This window comes from Mus musculus, chromosome 5 (genome assembly GCF_000001635.26).
Source record: "Mus musculus strain C57BL/6J chromosome 5, GRCm38.p6 C57BL/6J".
Lineage (NCBI taxonomy): Eukaryota > Metazoa > Chordata > Mammalia > Rodentia > Muridae > Mus > Mus musculus.
Window position 1 is genome coordinate 147,334,690 of NC_000071.6, and position 19,235 is coordinate 147,353,924.

The window sequence follows — 19,235 nt, forward strand, 5'->3', positions numbered from 1 at the left end:
GGCAAGACTAGAAGCTAGGGTCTTGAGTGGTGTGTTAACCGCCCTTGGCTTGCAGGGTAAAGGAAGGGTACAGAGGGGTGGGGGACACAAAGCCAGAGCCCAAGGAGGCCTGCAGAGTGCCACACATACCCAGTGAAAATATCTCCCAGAGAAGGATGCCGTAGGACCAGACGTCACTCTTGATTGTGTAGATCCCTTCAAATAAGCTCTCAGGTGCCATCCACTTCACCGGCAGCCGTGCCTGTGTACGATGCAAGAGAGGCTGGTGAAGTTCCCCCACATGCAGACTTGGAGATTTTTTTAAAGTTTTTTTTTTTTGTTTTGTTTTGTTTTTAATTTTATGTGCATGGGTGTTTTGCCTGCATGTATGTAAGTGCACCTTATGCATACAGTGCCAGAGGCTGCCAGGAGTGGGTGTCGGATCCCTTGAAACTGACATTCTAGATGGATGTGAGCCACTATATGGGTGCTGAGAACTGAACCTGGGTCTTCAGCAAGAGCAGCCAGTGCTCTAACCACTGAGCCATCTCTCCAGCCCCTCTTTGTTGTTGTTAGATGATAAAATTTAAAACTTGAGGCCACTTAAAAAAAAAAAAGATTTATTTGGTGTTTTGCCTTCATGTCTGTCTGTAAAAGTGCTGTGTTTCCTGGAACTAGAGTTACAAACAAGTGTGAGCTGACATGAAGGTGCTGGGAATTGAACCCGGATCGGCTGGAAGAACAGCCAGTGCTCTTAACCACTGAGCTGTCTCTCCAGCCTTTCCAAGTTTTAGTTTTTGTTTTCCATTGGATGACAATATCTACTTATTTATTTATTTACTCAACTTATTTTTGTTTTTCAAGGGAGGGTTTCTTCATACACCCGTGGCTGTCCAGGAATTGGCTCTGTAGACCAGGCTGGCCTCAAACTCACAGAGATCCACCTGCCTCTGCCTCCTGAGTGCTGGGATTAAAGGTGTATGCCACCATTGCCCAGCATTAGATGATAAAATTTAAACCTAAGAACACTTTTAATGCTTGATATGGAAAAGGAGGATATGATCAGGTGGAGGAGGAGAGCAACACCTGTTCCACCACCAGAAGTAACTGGGACCAGCAGGAGGGACCCAGGCACCCAGGAACACCCCAGGATCTCAGAATCCCAGAACCACAGGATCCCAGAGACAGCTGAACTCCGAGAAGCTCTGATACAACTAGGATCACAGGAAGGACAGGCTCCAGTCAGACATAGCCAGGGCAGGTAGCGCTAGAGATAATCAGATGGCAGGAGGTAAGTGTAAGAACACACGCAACAGAAACCGAGGTTACTTGGCATCATCAGAACCCAATTCTTCCACCATAGCAAGTCCTGGATACACATCACACCGGATTGGGCTCTAAAATGACTTCTCCTGATGATGATGATGATAGAGGACTTTAAGAAGGACATAAATATCTCCCTTAAAGAATTACAGGAAAACACAATCAAACAGGCGAAGGAAATGAACAAAACTATCCAAGATCTAAAATGGAAATAGAAACAATAAAGAAATCACAAAGGGAGACAAACCCGGAGATAGAAAACCTAGGGAAGAGATCAGGAGTCATAGATGCAAGCATCACCAACAGAATACAAGAGAGAATCTTAGGTATAGAAAATACCATAGAAAACATTGGCACTGCAGTTAAAGAAAACGCAAAAAGCAAAAAAGCTCCTAACCCAAAACATCCAGGAAATCCAGGACACAATGAGAAGACCAAACCTAAGGATAGTAGTTATAGAAGAGAGTGAAGATTCCCAACTTAAAGGGCCAGTAAATATCTTTAACAAAATTATAGAAGAAAACTTCCCTAACCTAAAGAAAGAGATGCCCATGAACATACAAGAAGCCTACAGAACTCCAAATAGACTCGACCAGAGAAGAAATTCCTCCCATCACATAATAATCAAAACACCAAATGCACTAAACAAAGGAATAATATTAAAAGCAGTAAGGGAAAAAGGTCAAGTAACATATAAAGACAGACCTATCAGAATTACACCAGACTTCTCACCAGAGACTATGAAAGCCAGAAGATCCTGGGCAGATGTCATACAGACCCTAAGAGAACACAAATGCCAGCCCAGACTATTATACCCAGCAAAACTCTAAATTGCCATAGACAGAGAAACCAAGATATTCCATGACAAAACCAAATTTACACAGTATCTTTCCATAAATCCAGCCCTACAAAGGATAATAGATGGAAAACACTTCACAAGAAGAGAAACTACATCCTAGAAAAAACAAGAAAGTAATCTTTCAACAAACCCAGAAGAAGATAGCCACACAAACATAATTCCACCTCTAACAACAAAAATAACAGGAAGTAACAATCACTTTTCCTTAATATCTATTAACATCAATGGACTCAATTCCCCAATAAAAAGACATAGACTAACAGACTGGATACATAAACAGGACCCAGCATTTTGCTGCACACAGGAAATGCACCTCAGTGACAAAGACTGACACGACCTCAGAGTAAAAGGCTGGAAAACAATTTTCCAAGCAAATTGTTTCAGGAAACAAGCTGGAGTATCCATTCTAATATCGAATAAAATCAACTTTCAACCAAAAGTTATCAAAAAAGATAAGGAAGGACACTTTATACTGGTCAAAGGAAAAATCTAAGAAGATGAATTCTCTGTTCTGAACATCTATGCTCCAAATGCAAGGGCATCCACAGTCATAAAAGAGACTTTACTAAAGCTCAAAGCACACATTGCACCCCACACAATAATAGCGGGAGACTTCAACACCCCACTCTCAGCAATGGACAGATCATGGAAACAGAAACTAAATCGAGACACAGTGAAACTAACAGAAATTATGAACCAAATGGATCTAACAGGTATTTATAGAACATTTCATCCTAAAGCAAAAGAATATACCTTCTTCTCAGCACCTCACAGTACCTTCTTCAAAACTGACCATATAATTGGTCACAAAACAGGCCTCAACAGATACAAGAAGACTGAAATAATCCCATATACCCTATCAGATCACCACAGACTAAGGCTGGTCTTAAATACCAACAAAAACAACAGAAAGCACACATACACACAGAAGCTGAACAATGCTCTGCTCAATGATAACTTGGTCAAGGAAGAAATAAAAAAAGAAAGTAAAGTCTATCTTTTTAGAATTTAATGAAAATGAAGGCACATCATATCAAAGCTTATGGGACACAATGAAAGCAGTGCTAAGAGGAAAACTCATAGCTCTGAGTGCTTCCAAAAAGAAACTGGAGAGAGCACACACTAGCAGCTTGACAGCACACATGAAAGCTCTAGAACAAAACAAAGCAAATACACCCAAGAGGAGTAGACGGCAGGAAATAGTCAAACTCAGGGCTGAAATCAGCCAAATAGAAACAAAAAGAACTCTATAAAGAATCAACAAAACCAGGAGCTGGTTCTTTGAGAAAAAACAAGATAGATAGACCCTTAGCCTGACTAACCAGAGGGCACAGAGACAGTATTCAAATTAATAACATCAGAAATGAAAAGGAGACATAACAACAAAATATATCTTAAAATAATTATTCTGTCTGTTGAATATTAAGTTGAAAATATTAAAATCATGTTCTAGAAAAAAAGAAAAAGTAGAAGCTTTTTAGAAATACGTTTCTTATCTATCTATCCATCTATCCACCCATTATCATCTATTATCTATATTTAACATCTATCTAAGTATCTGTTTATCTATCTACCTGTCTATACCTACCTATCTACCTACCTACCTATAGCTATCTCTCTCTCTCTCTCTATCTCTATCTATCTATCTATCTATCTATCTATCTATCTATCTATCTATCTATCTATCATTTGTTTTCCTTTTTTTTTTCTTTTCTTTTTTGAGACAGGGTTTCTCTGTGTAGCCCTGGCTGTCCTGGAACTCACTCTGTAGACCAGGCTGGCCTCGAACTCAGAAATCCACCTGCCTCTGCCTCCCAAGTGCTGGGATTAAAGACGTGCGCCACCACCGTCCAGCTCATCTGTTTTTCTATTTTGAGACAAGGTCTCACTATGTAGCTCTGGTGACATAAGCAGAATAGGGCCTCAAACACACAAATCAACCTGCCTTTGCCTCCTGAGAGCTGGGTTTAAAGGCGTAGGGCACCACTCCTGGCAAAATACACTTCTTTAAAAGTCATCTTGGACACAGGCTTGTGCTTGGGATTGGCAAGTGCCGTAGCGATGCCGTTCGTTCGTTAAGGAAGAGCTCTGTATTTGCTCAGAGGTCGACAAGTTCAAGGCCGCGGGGAGAATCATTTACGGGAGCTTTCCTCAGAACTGAGAAGCATCGCCCTCAAGGACTTACGTGATCATGCCTAGAGTAACCATAGCTGCCCTCCGGGGCTTGAATAACTTCCAGAGGCGGGACAGGGGGTTGGCCTCTGTTTGCACAGGCTTTGATTTGCATCAGGACACAGTGGCTGGTTAGCTCCTGGGGCACGGAGTTTTGTTCTGATTTGGTTCCAGTAGGAACCTCATGTGTTTAATTGGCCAGGCTAAAGAAGAGCCCCAGAAGGAAATCCTCTTTTAAATCCTATGCAAATGGAGTCACTGGCCCAATCTGTGGTCCAGGCTGGGTTACCTGATTCATTAACAGAAGGTTCTGAACGGAATTCACCTTCCCACAGGAGAGCCCACTGGTGGGGTGAAAACCCCATAAGCACACAGAGAGGTCAGTGTACTGTAACCACAGCCAGCGACCATCCCTGGGAACCGGCTCTAAGCCACCTGAGATGAGCATTCATTGGAGTTCTCATTTTGGGTTAAAGGGCTATGTCATTGATTGTATTGGTTGGTTTCTGAGAACCTAGGAAGTAAAATCAGAATCCTGTAGGAAGTTAGTCAGGAGGACACCACCGTGAACGACAGGGATGCAGGCTCTGCACGCTCACATCCACACGGGGCAAGTTAGCAACCGCGGGCAAGTTGCTTTTCTTTGTCTCAATTTCCTCTTCACAGAGTGGGTATTTTCAGACCGAAGTGAGTACTGAGAGTGTCGAGCAGAGAGGAGGAACTGGGGCAGCCTGGGCTGCTGTCATTTCATAAGCAGGGATGATGGTACTGAGACTCCCCTCCCCCTCCCCCCTGCCCCCCTCCCCCAGCACTGGCTGAACACACAGCACCAGGGGGACTTGCACCAAGGTGTCCTAATTCCTTCTTTTTCTTCCTCATTCTGAGGCTTGAACCAAAGCCTCGCGAAGGCCAGGCCAGAGCTCTACGCCTGAGCTCTTCAGCCCTTACTGTTCATTTCATTCTTTCTTTCTTTAAAAATTTGATGCCAGGGGGACATGGTGGCAGCGCACATCCTTAGCCCCAGTGCTCCAGAGGCAGAGGCAGAGGCAGAGGCAGGCAGATCTCTGTCTGAGTTCCGAGGCCAGCCTGGTCTACAGAGTGAGTTCCAGGACAGCCAGGGCTACACAGAGAAACCCTGTCTTGAAAAATGAAAAGAAGAATAATTATGTTTTTATTCCTGTGCATGTGTGTGGGCGCTGGGGGAGGGTGCATGCTCGGCACACAGGTGAAGGTCAGAGGTCAACTTATACCATTCCAGTTTTTCCACCATGTGTTTTTGGGGGGCAACTCCAGCCCTCAGGCTTGGTAGCAACTACCTTTACCTGCTGAGACATCTCACTGTCTATCTGTCTGTCTATCATTGTCTATATGTCTTCTGTCTGTTTATCTATCAATCATTTGTCTGTTTATCTATCTATCATTTTCTGTCTATCTTTCTTTCTCTCTCTCTTTCTTCCCTTCTTAAACATTCATTTTTTGCCTCATCATACTTTGAATTGATTTTCACTTATGTGTAAGTATGTGCACATGAGCACACATGTCCAAAGAGGCCAGAGGCACTAGATTCCTTGGAGCTGGAGTTATAGATGCTTGCGAGCATCCTGCCGTGGGTGCTGGGTATCAAACTTGGGTCCCCTGGAAAAGCACTCTATGCTCTTAACCACTGAGCCATCTCTCTGGCCCCCTCACATTCTCTTTGAACGAACACATGTCAGTTATGTTGTATTTGGAGTCTTCCTGAACTCTTCATATAGTAACAGGGTAACAAACGCTACCAGTTAACTACAGCACCTTTAAACTTTATAGTGAATACCTGTGTGCTGCCTGTTCAGAAAAAAAAAAAACAAAAAGCTTTTTATACATGCTAGCTTGTCTCATGATCGGAAACATAAAACACATATAAAGCCACTTTATAGCTAAGGAAACCGAAACAGGTCTGAGTAAGGGCATTTTTTTTTTCAGGTGAAGATCTCATGCCAACCCCTAATGGATCTGTTCTGAGTGGCCAGCCCCCCAGAGATGCGTGGCTATTTTGCTTAGCTCTTAGTGAGCACAAAACAATCTTTTCAGCCTAAAGAAGTGAAGCACTGGGAGTTTTTTTTTTCTCCCCTTGGTGTCACCATAAATCAAAAACGCATCACAGAGAGTGCAGGTGTTTCCTGTACTCGTGACAAAAAGCAAACGGCTCACGTTGCCCCTGACGACGTAGCTGGAGTCGCTCAGGATGTCTCGGGCCAGTCCAAAGTCACAGATCTTCACCACCTTCCCGTGGGTGACCAACACATTCCTGGCTGCCAGGTCTCTGTGGACACACTGGAAGAGAGAGGCTTGAATGACATGGTCTGTGACTTACACCTTCAGAGAGAGACTCACAACAGTTACAGAGGACAGAGACCCATGACTGTCATACATCCCGAGAACACTGGCTGAGTCCTAAGTTAACTCAGCTGCAGTCATCTGAGGCATCCCTGGAGCTATGAGCCAAAGAAGTGCCAAAGGGGGCCTTCGCCTAGCTCCAGAGACGCTTCTAACAGCCGGCTTCCTGTGCGTGCGTGTGTGCGTGCGAGAACAGAATCCCTTTTGGATAAAGAACTGGCTTTCAGAATAAAAGTGCATCATATCTGACAGGCCTAGTGGTGCAGATCCATAATCGCAGCACTGGAGAGGCTGAGGCAGGAGGATTTCTAAGTTTGAGGCCAGCCTGGACTACACATAGAGGTCGTGTCTCTAAATGAATAAATAGATTAAGATTGAAGAAAGCATTCAGAAGAAGTGAGTTTGGGGGGACCAAAGAGATGATAGCTCAGTGAGAAAACGCATTAACCATGTAACCCTGATGTCCTGAGTTCGATTCCTGGGTCCCACAGTGGAAGAATTAACTCCCACAGTTTGTCCTCTGACTTCTGCACACACACTACGGTACATGGGCCCCACATTCTCATACACACACACACACACACACACACACACACACACACACACACACACACTTGCTTTCACATGCACATACAGGGTACAGGGGGCAGACAGACAGACAGAAGATAACGATGAGTTTCGAGGAGTACATGAGAGTAGAGCCCAGAGTCTCTGAAGGGAATGAACTCTGTAAGAGAGCACATGGTGTCCATGGGGGTCCACTACGCTCTCCTCAGCCTTTAAAAGAACAAAGCCTATAAAAACAGGAATGTCTGTGCCGTGACTCCTGCCCTCCTTCTCCAAGTCTGGCTTTCTTCATGTGGCATCTCCTAGATGTCTGTCCCCATCCCCATCATGTCCTCCTGACTACCTGCCCTGCCCGTATTCTTCCCAGCTGCTCTGGGAAGGCTCCTTCTGACCAGCAAGAAGGCTGCCCAGCCTGGACTGGCTTTGACTAGTCCCTCTCCCTCTGGATTCCATCCGAGGGAGGCTCTCTTGCTCTCTTGCCTGTTCCTCACCCCTTTTTCCTTGGGGTAGCCATGCTAACTTTAGTGACAGTATCAATCACAAGACACTGATCTGATGTATAGGTCTGCTTGTCTTTCTCCTAGAAACATAAAACCTGTGGGCCCTGAAGTCACATCCTCATTGGTTTTCTGCCCCAGCACAGTGTCGCATGGAGCCACACAAATGTGTGACACAGTCACAGAGTGGGGAAGAGCACAGTGCTTGGCATGATTGGAGCAGAAGGCTGCAGTGAAGACAAACCGTCTAAAAACTGGATGCCCGGGGCTGGAGAGATGGTTCAGTGGTTAAGAGCACTGACTGCTCTTCCAAAGATCCTGAGTTCAAATCCCAACAACCACATGGTGGCTCACATCTCATCCATGAGATCTGATGCCCTCTTCTGGTGCGTCTGAAGACAGTTACAGTGTACTTAGATATAATAATAAATAAATCTTAAAAAAAAAAAACTGGATGCTCTTCAAAAGTCCATGTCATAACACACCTAAGAGTAAAAATAAAAAGGCCTGCTGTAATTAGAGAACATGAACAAACTGTGCTGGATTATCTAAACTGGTCATTGCGGCTCGGCAGCACGGGGGACAGAGAATTTCTGGATTCTGAGGTCAGAAGACCTGCCTAACACCTGGGCCACGCCTTCTGGTGGCAGCCATAGAGGGTATGAAGGAGGAAGCGTTTGCATTTTGCCTGCTTGCCTTCACTCTTACTGGCAAGTCCATCTGCTCTGCTGCTGTGGTTGCTTTCTCACTGACTTCTTCAGGATCCCAATGTAGACCCAGGACCACCTGCTTTCTAAGACTTCCCCGGGACTCCAGATGGGGATTTCTGAGACATCCAGTCTCGTGCACCTTGTTGGATTACATGAACTGCTGCCTGTAAGCCGCTCTAACAAATCCCCCATATATGCGTGTGTGTATGTGTGTATGTCTGTGCATAAAATATTTTTACATAGAGAGTAAAACAATATATAATTTTATATGTATATATACTTATATATATAACTTTTTAAATTTTTACTTATTTATTTATTTTATATGAGTACTCTGTTGCTCTCTTGAAACAGCAGAAGTGGTCATCAGATCCCATTACAGATGGTTGTGACCCACCGTGTGGTTGCTGAGAATTGAACTCAGGACCTCTGGAAGAGCAGTCAGTGCTCTTAACTACTGAGCCATCTCTCCAGCCCTATATATAACTTTATAATTAAAAATAATACATATATATGTATTATTTTTAATTCTATCAGTTCTGTTTCTTTAGGGAGCCCTAATTAACATACTACCCCTCTGAAACACAGACATCTTTTCCTATGGAGAAACTTAGTAAGATACACCAACCTAGCCCTTCCTTGTGTTTCAATAGTTTGTGTAGGTGCGTACACAGCTAAAGATGTTGTCTCCCCCCCCCCCCCCCCCGCTAATCTGTTTACTACCATGTTACTTCAGCAGACATAAAGATTTGAGGCTTTGGTGGCTTATAGTGTGGAATGACAGGGGACAGCGGGTGGAGAAGCAGCATTGCCTAGCGCAGCACGAGGAGGTCATGGTTTGGGGTGGGTCCCGCAGTCTTCCTGCTGCAGCACTTGTGAATACAGGGCCAGCCACTGAGAAGAGACAGGTTCCACAGCGCTGTGGCTAGCCTAGGCTGAATCTGTTCAGGCTGGCTGGCTGGGGTGGCAGAGCTGGTGAACTTTGGGCCTCTGCTCATGCCCCCGACTGCAGGGAACAACCCGAATGAATCCCTGTATTGGCAGGGATGACGATACTGTGATACTGTGCTTCTTTCAGTATGGCTTTTCTGGGACTTCCCTAGACATCCCACGGGACGTTGGCTCTAACCAGCGACTCTGGGCCTTCGTGCTGCAGGTATGAAAAGAATTAGGGGAAGCAGGGCAGACAGCAAGGGAGGCATGTTAAAATGACCATGGAACAAACGTAGACACACGGCTCATTCAAAGCTGCACGCATGCATTCCTTTCTGCGGCTCTGTGTTTGCGCCTTCTGTCGGTTTTCTCTTTAAAAGGTACTTACCGACTTGAACTCCAGGAATTCCATGCCTTTGGCCACTTGGTACGCAAAGCAAAGGAGGTCTTCAAACGTCAGCACGTTCAAATCTTCCTCCTCTTCTTCTGCCAGCCTCTTCTGGTTTTCATATTCAATCTCATCTGTAAAAAGACGTCCACTTGTCACTTTCCCCAGACACTAGGCAGTACCCTATCAGACCTCTGTGAGAGGCAGCTAAGGCGACCTCAGTGTGGAGATATTTATAAGAGGCGTTTGATCTGATCTCCTGCTCTAGACTCAATAGACCAAATCGAATGGCGTCACCCAGACAAAAGGTCCGCCATACAAAGAGAAAGGATTATTTGACCTTCGGAGAAATCCGAAGCAACCATCAAACCTTCTGCGCAGGCCAGGTTCCTGGGCATGAAGATGGAATGGCCTCTGCTTCAAACCTTACAGAAGAGCTTCTCCTGGGGAGCCTGGTGCTAAGCTACTAGCCACCTTGTCCATTTCCTGACTCCAAACCCGGGGAAATGATTGGAATGATCAGCCTGTCCTCATGAGCAACATGTGGCCCTGGCTGTCCCGAAATGTACTATGTAGACTTAGCTGACCTTGAACTCACAGACTAACACTCTGCCGCCTGGATGCTTGGGTTAAAGTTGTGCACAGTCATTCCTGTCCTGATCTCTGCCTCCCTTTTTTTCCTGCCCTTAGTCATTTTTTTGTCTCTATAAACCTGTCTCCTCTTAGTCTACTTGAACACTCATTCTGTTTTCTGGAATGAAGCCCTGTTCAAATCCCCAGGGGCTGGAGAGACGGCTCCATAGCTAAGAACACTGGATGATCTTACAGAGAACCCAGGCTTGGTTCCCAGCACCCATATGATGGCTCACAACTGTCTGTAACAATGCTAGCTCCAGAGAATGTGACTCTATCTTTTGGCCTCCAAAGGTACCAGGCACATACAGTGCACATACATATGTACATACATGCATGTATACACATATACATACATACATGCATGCATGCATGCATACATATATGCGTGCGTACATACATACATACATACATACATACATACATACATACATACATACGTGTATACATACATGCATACACACATACAGGCAAACGAACTCTCAAGCAATGGTATCAGGAGTAGGGTGTTTGTGAAGTGGCCAGGTTATAAAAATGGGACCATGAACTCTATAAAATAGGAAGAGGAGAATGGGCAAGATGGCTTGTCAGGTAAAGGTGTTTCTACAGAGGCGAAAGACCTGAGTTTAATCCCTGGAACCCACATGGTGGAAGGAGAGAATGGATTCCTGTAAGTTGCTCCCCCACAAGACACACACTAAATACTTTTTTTTTAAAGTTTTTTAAAGAGAAGAAAGCGTGTACTCTTGCCTCTGTGTGAGGCCTGAGGACCCAGAAAGATCACCATGTGCATGTGAGAAGCAAGTGTCTCCGCACCTCAGTTTTGAAAGCAGTAGCCTCTGAAACTGTGAGAAATACTGTAGCTTATGATACCCAGTCTTTAATAATCTGTTAAAGCCATCTGAGCTAAGACAAGGAATACTAATTATGAATCCTTCTTGGGATTCAGTGATTCAAGAGCACTGGCTGCTCTCCCAGAGGACCTGGGTTCTGTTCCCTGAACTCATATGGTGGCTCACAATTCCAGTCTCAGAGCATCGAGTGCCCTCTTCTGGGTCTCCAAGGGCACTGCACCCAGGTGGTGCACAGACAGAGAGGGTAAGCAAAACTCCCAAACATTATCCCTCCTTCCCTTCATGCTAGGTAAATCTGTCAGTAGAAAAAAGCAAAGACTGACCAACTGTCTACCACATTTCATGGACTGTACTTTATACTTCACAACCTTCTGTGTATGCCTCCTAACAGTCCTATGAGGAAAGTAGAATTGGACCAATTTTATAAGTGAGAAGTGGGGACTCTCGTCTGGAGCCAACTGTTTCGAAAGGAAAAGAGTTGGAACATAACCAAACTCTGATTCTAGAGCTCACAGTCTTACCAGGTACAAGCTGGCTCCAATTAGCTTATGACTTTATAAAGAATATTCTGAACAAACAAAACAGTTCAGGTGCCTGTTGTTGACCATGGACACAGAGTTCACAACTATCAGCTTTTGACTTTCCGAGAAAGTGTGCACTGACAGAGTCTGCCTTTGACCAGAGCAAAGACACACTGCTTCCACTCTGCTGCCATGGCTCACTGGAGAAAAGCTACCATCAGGCTGACACCCTGGTACTGAGCCCTGGTACTAGCTCTTACTAGTTGACCTCCATGGGTGCCACGGCACGATCATGCCCACACACAAGCACACACACATATACACATACAAACACACACACACACACACACACACACACACACACACACATATATACACACACATATACCATACATATACAAATACACACATGTACATATATATACTTCATACACATACAAACACATACACACATATATACTTATACCCCACACACATACAAACACACACACACACACACACACACATATATATATACACACATACATATATATACCACACACATTCATACATATGTACACATATCACACACATACAAACACACACATATACATATAAATAAATATATATATATAGACACCACACACACAGACACACACGTATACATATATACATATATATCTTTAAACATCACAATATACAAACACACACATACATACACATATCACAAACATATATACATATATATATACACCACACACATACAAATACACACACATCATATACATATCACACACATATACACACATACAAACACACACATACATACACATATCACACATACATATATACACCTACAAACATACACATATACATATATACATACCACACACATACACATAAACATACATACATACATACCCTACACACAAACACACACATACATACACATATTCCACACATATATACACACATACACATAAACACACACATACACACATACAACACACGCATACACATAAACACATACTCTATACACAAACACACACACATACTTACATACACATATCCTCCACACATATACACACATACAAACATATACACACATACATACATATAAACACACACCCTACACAAAAACACATATACACATAAACACAAACCTTACATACACATTCATCATATATATATACACACACTCGACACACATACACACACATACCACACACACATGTACACAAATACAAACATTCACAGCACACATACATGCATACAATACATATATATACATATATATACATGTATGTATATGTATATATAGCATGCACACATACACACACAGCACACATAAACATATACACATAAAACACACACATACACACAGCACACACATATACACACCATGCATGCACACGTGTATGCACATACACACATACACTCATAATTTTTTAAAAAAGTTTAAAAATAGCTGGCATGGGACTCTTGGATTCATTTCAGTGAGTGTAAAATACCAATGAAAAGTAAAACATTACCTTCAGAATGAATTAAATTCCCATTGAACCCTGAGAGCTGATCCAAGGGCGGGTGTAACTGAACTTCTCGTGAACCAGGCATGCTATTAAAAATAAATTTGTTCCTTTGTTATTTACATTGTTCCTCTGAGCAGACACTTTATTACAAAAAGGACAATTCATCAGAGGAACAGATTTCAGTTACAAATGGGCTTTTAAACAGAAAGCACGATGCTGGCTTGTCAACGGTACCCCGTGTACATTAAAAACATCTGTGTGTTGGGATTTGCCGAGCCAACCTGGATAAGAGCTGCCATTCAGTCACTGTCACGCTGTAAGCTGGGTACATAAAACAGAAACTGGGGCAGTAAATGATTACTATGTCCTCAAGTTTATAAAGAGAGGAACCAATTTACAGGGCATCCTGCTGCTCCAGACACAGGCCATTTCACCTTTCAGAGTTCATGCAACACAGAGCTTACAAATTTAGAGTTTTGATATTCTTTTCATCAATGTGTTTGATGTGTAGGTTTCTGCCTCGTGGGAAGGTGTACACTTCCAGCGCCATCTTTTCAAGCCAGCATCTGTGAACCACGTTCCCCTCCTCTGAGGGATAAGCAAATAGCTGCAACAGATTCTGTCTTTCCTTTTGCTTGTTGTTTCTTTCTTTCTTTCTTTCTTTCTTTCGTTTGTTTGTTTTTGTTTTGTTTTGGTCTGGTTTTTAGAGACAGGGTTTCTCTGTCTATCCCTGGCTGCTCTGGAACTCTCAGTAGACCAGGCTGGCCTTGAACTCACAGAGATCTGTCTCTGCCTCCCAAGTGCTAGGACTAAAGGCGTGCGCCATGCCACCACCACCACTGTCTGGCCAGATTACCTTTTCAAGCGCATCAAAGAGAGGCCAGCACCACTACAAATAGGTCAGGACTCAGTATTTCCCACCATAAGAGTTTATCCCAGTTTTCAACTCCCCTTCCCTTTGAAAAAAGGCTTAATGCTTTTAGTTTATTTAATAGCCCAGTGACCAAAAATGAACCAAAGGATCTAATTATTGGCTACGCACGTCTGTGTTAGGATAGTTCCTCTAGAGCATGCATGGCAGACTAGGGATGTAGCTCAGAGAGGGAGGATGCGTCAAGCATTCATAAAGCCCTGGGTTTGCCCCCTAGCACTACAAACTCACACAATAATAAATAATAAATGAAATATAATAGTAAGTAAAGTACAAATAAATTGGGCATAGTAACACACGAACAATAATAACCAATGATAAGATAGTATAATGTTAATTAATAAGCTGTTTGTAAAGGTACTTAAAACTTAAGGATTGTTTATTTCTGGACTTTTCTATTTAGGATCTTTGAACCATGTCTTCTGGTGGGTAATTGAAACTTTATTAAGTAAAATAAGAAATAATGGGACAGAAATTCCCAGCATAAACAAATAGCTGCCTTAGGTCTCAGGCCACACACAGCAACTCCGAATGTTGCCCGGGTGGGGTTGCAGGTAGGTGTGTGCAGTGGTCATTCTGTCTGTCCCGGGGTTTACAGCCATAAACCTCTGATGGAGCTCTTACCTGGAATTTGAATGTGCCTGGAAAGTAGGGTAAAAACTGAAATTATGTTCCTTAAAAATCTCTGTCCATGTCCTGTGAAACTTCTCTCTTTTACTTCTTAGGTAGTTGAGGAGGTCACCATAGCAACAATATTCAAAAATCAAGTACACTGGCCCTGAAACAGTTACAATTGTAGTTACAAGGTTAGACAGACTGCAGACACTGGCCCTGAAACAGTTACAATTGTAGTTACAGGTTTAGACACAGGTCAGGTCTTTCCTCCAAAATCACACTGTAGCGCAACAGGACCTGGGCCTTTCCTGCTCTCCTTGCCCTCAGAAGGTGCTTTAAATGAGCTCGTACATTAGACTACACTCGATCTCAGCACTGTATACAAGAATCTGTCTTCTAGCCTTTCTCTCCAGTTCTAAACGTCTGACCTCACCATCATCAACATATCAGTATGTGTGTGCTGAGTTCTGAAGCTGATGTCACTACTGCATTTAGGCCAGCTTCACAGTCTAGGGAGGAGCTCAGACCCCACAACATGAATGTGCAGGGTGGCCGCTTTCTCTCAGGCGGTTAGGACTCTGTGACAGATAGAGTAGGGGAAAGACGGGGTCATGTGCTCTGCAGAGGGGACACCGTCTAATTCCACTTGAACTGGTGTGAAGAGAATAGCTTATGCCCATATAAGTCTGATGGCCTATGGTTTAGGAATGAAATAAGAGGTAGGACATCTGGGAGACAGAAAGGATTCTGGGATAGAGCCAGGCTTGGGAGATTCACCCAGGAAGACGTGACAAAACGAGACGAGACAGGCTCATGGCACCCGAGCACAGGTGGCAGAATGTAGATTAGAATAAATGGGTTATATTAAGTTTTTATCTAGTCAAAGGAGAGCCTAGCTCTATGGTCAAGGTATTTGTAAATATATTTTGAGTCTGAGTCTTATTTCTGGGAGCATGGGGCTGGAAGGAAGAAACAGACCCATCGTCTACAAACTGGGGCTGAGGAAAGAGCACAGGCCTCGCTCCCTTGGGCTGCAGTAGTGTGGAACAGGGCTTCGATATGCAGATGTGTAGACATTACCTGACAGTGTGCATGCCCCCAGCAGATTCACGATGTTGTCATGGTGTCCCAGGTGGGTCATCATTTTGAGCTCCGACATGAGAGCTTCTTTTTCACAGCTGTCAGCTTTCTCTGTTGGTGGAGGAGCAGAAACAGGATTGACCTCAGGGAACTGTATGCTGTTTTAGAAACCAAGGCTCTCCTTGGTTCAGATCACAACTTACACACATTCAAAACTGGAAGAGAAAAACTGACACAAAAATAACACATAAATTTAGACAATAATGTTCTGTGTTTTAAGACAGCGTTTTAAAACGTGAGTTATAGATATTAACTATATGAATGTATAATCTCTTCCTTCCTCGAGACGGGGTCTCACTATATAGCGCTGGCTGGCCTGGAACTCACCCTGCAGATTAGGCTGGCCTCGAATTCACTGAGTCCTGCCTACGTCTACTTCCTGAGAGCTGGGATCAAATTATGCACCACCATGCCCAGCAAGAATATACATTTCTACTTGACTTTCCCTGAGAAAAATAAAAGTCCTTCCACCCAGCTCTCAAAGCAGGTAGACAACACGATAAACAGAACGTGATTTTCCTAGTTAAAAAAAAATCAGATTATCCAGCTGATAGGAAGACCAGAAGGAGGAGGTTCAGCAAGCACAGATGTCTCCAACATGAAGTTGCTCCTCAGGTCTAGAAACTTCCATTGGTAAGTGTGCTCAATGGGGGAAAGTTAAAGAAGACAACACATGAACCAATGCAATCTCTCCAGTGGAGCAAACTGTGTCCACGATCTTGCTAGGATGCAAGCATGGGTTGTTACTCCCAGGGCTCTGGTCACTGAGGCTAGCATAGCTGCCTGGGGCACCCTTGCATCCGTGGGTTTTGGGGCCTCGGGGACAAGGGTAACACCTTTCTTTGGGATCTCTGTTCCAGGGACTCCTGGTTCTATGCACATACTGTTGTGTTATAGAAGGGACCTGATCGTCTGGGACCCTGGCGTCTGCAAAGGGGACTGTGCAACCAACTTCCTGCAGAAACTGAGGGATGACCACACAAGATGAGAGAGAGACAGTCAAAGTCCTGTGGGGGAACTCTAGGGGGGACACCAGACAGCCCGAAAAAGCAGGACCCTGTAGTTCTCCCTCAGTGGGGAACCGAAAGGAGTCACACAAGACCACCGCAGGCGGAGGCAGCAGAATACACAGTATTAAGTAACAACAGCACGGGAAAAGCCACATGCCGCTTTCAGAGGGCTTAGAACCTAACTGAATCCCTAAACGCAACTGTGTTAGAGTCTCCGATTCTGGGAGAAGTCTACATAGTGTTCTTAGGACGTACTATATTTTTAATGTTAGAATTTGTCTCAGGGCCTCAAGCATGCTGAGTATGTCTTGTACCACTTAGAACACCCACGGTCCCCAGGGACTTGATCTTGTCCATGGCGTGAAAGGAGGTGTCCCTGAGGAAGTGATCTCAAAGCTGACATTTGAGAGGTAAGTGGCTTCCTACAGCAAAAGGGGAAGAGCAGGTGGAAGGATTCACCTGCGCAAAGCCTGTGGGCAGGGAAACGAGGCACTCTGGGGAACCGAAAGAAGGTTAAGAATGAGGCGGAAAGGCTGAGCCACGGCTGCACTGCTCAAAGTTGTGGGAACCATTTTCTTTTCTTTCTTTTTTCTTTCTTCTTTTAAGATTTATTTATTTATTATATGTGAGTACACTGTAGCTGTCTTCAGACGCACCAGGAGAGGGATTCAGATCTCATTATAGATGGTTGTGAGCCACCATGTGGTTGCTGGGATTTGAACTCAGGACCTTCAGAAGAGCAGTCAGTGCTCTTAACCACTGACTGAGCCATCTCTCCAGCCCCTGTGGGAACCATTTTCAGAGCAGTAGAAAGCCATTGTCAATGCTTAGGGCAGTGCCAAGCAAGAAGGTGTTCTGCATCGTGGCCATGCCCCACCTCAGCACATAGCCCCTAGCAGAATCGGTGGGATGCTTTTTAAAAGCTACCATTAAGAGTCTCTAGGAGAGACAGAACTGGACCACCACAGAGACCACGGAGAGATGAGGATGGGCCCAGCAGACACTGTGCAGGAAACCTGTTGGGGAAGGCTGAGAGAGAGCCAGCTATGGAACCCGCTTCCTTGTTTCTATGGTTGTGTGGAATGTGTAGTCTCACTGAAACGTTCCAGTAATTACCAGGCTGGAGTAGAGATGGAGGCCAGGGTTGGAGGACTTCAGCCTGGATGAACAGTGCTGAGATACAAGTATTTGGGCACACAAAGCCAAGGCTTAGGGAACCAGTTATGAGAGCTATTGGTACAGGAGATGAAGCTGGGTTATAGAGGGGGGTCCTTGGTGAGTGCGTGGAGCGAGTGGAGGCATAAGGAACTCCACACAGGAAGTCGATGTTGGCACTATTACAATCAACATGCTATCTAACCAGCCTAGGGGCCTGCCACAGATGGATGGATGGATGTTGGAAATACGATCCATAGGAAGTGGTGTATTTGGCTGCGAAGAACGGGATGGGCCATCTGCAGGAAGATGGATGGAACCAGACACTGGGATGTTAAGTAAAAAAGCCAAACTCAGGAAGACAAGCAGTGCATCATCTCTCATATGTAGGATCGAGATTAAAAGGAAAAGGCACGGAAGTAGAGGGGGGAGCTATTTGAGAAGAAGAAATGGACCGACAGGAAGAGAATTGACGAGGGGAGGGGGAACGGTGCTAGTGAACTGGACCAAAGTATACATATGGGAATACCACAGCGACGACACTCCTTATTCTGTGGAACTAGGATGTACGGGTGAAGAAAAACAGTGTAAAAAGAAACCTTCATATCTGTTCCCCGGATGTAACAAGTGATCGTGTTCTGACATTGCTTCAAGGTTTTGTACCTTGCAGATATCAGAGGGGAAAGTCTATCCCTTTTCACATCCTGAATTTGATCTACAGAAAATGTATGTATCCTGTTTTGTTTTGTTTTGTTTTTTTGAGACAGGGTTTCTCAGTATAGCCCTGGCTGTCCTGAAACTCACTCTGTAGACCAGGCTGGCCTCGAACTCAGAAATCCACCTGCCTCTGCCTCCCAAGTGCTGGGATTAAAGGTGTGCACCACCACCGCCCGGCAAATGTATGTATCCTAAAGCTATCCTCTAACAGTTCCAGCTTCCGTTTCTTTCTGTAACCCAGGATGTATAGCATCATCAGTCACCTGGCTAGGAGGTGACTGTGAGATTTCTGTCCATGATGTCCTGTGTGCCATTTCTCCTTTTGGTCTGCGTACTGCAATGCACTT

General features: G+C 44.3%; 1 protein-coding gene across 4 annotated transcripts in view; it reads right to left on the reverse strand.

Moving 5' to 3' along the window:
* Flt3 (FMS-like tyrosine kinase 3) overlaps nt 1-19,235 on the reverse strand; it is a 69,749-nt gene that overhangs the window by 3,949 nt on the left and 46,565 nt on the right. For all 4 annotated transcript variants that reach the window (NM_010229.2, XM_030254130.1, XM_006504805.3 and 1 more), the window contains 6 exons: nt 15,947-16,057; nt 14,876-15,029; nt 13,324-13,406; nt 9,805-9,938; nt 6,524-6,646; nt 130-241 (listed from right to left, as the gene is read on the reverse strand). In NM_010229.2, the coding sequence (NP_034359.2) occupies nt 130-241; nt 6,524-6,646; nt 9,805-9,938; nt 13,324-13,406; nt 14,876-15,029; nt 15,947-16,057 (717 nt within the window). The remainder of the gene's footprint in view (nt 1-129; nt 242-6,523; nt 6,647-9,804; nt 9,939-13,323; nt 13,407-14,875; nt 15,030-15,946; nt 16,058-19,235) is intronic.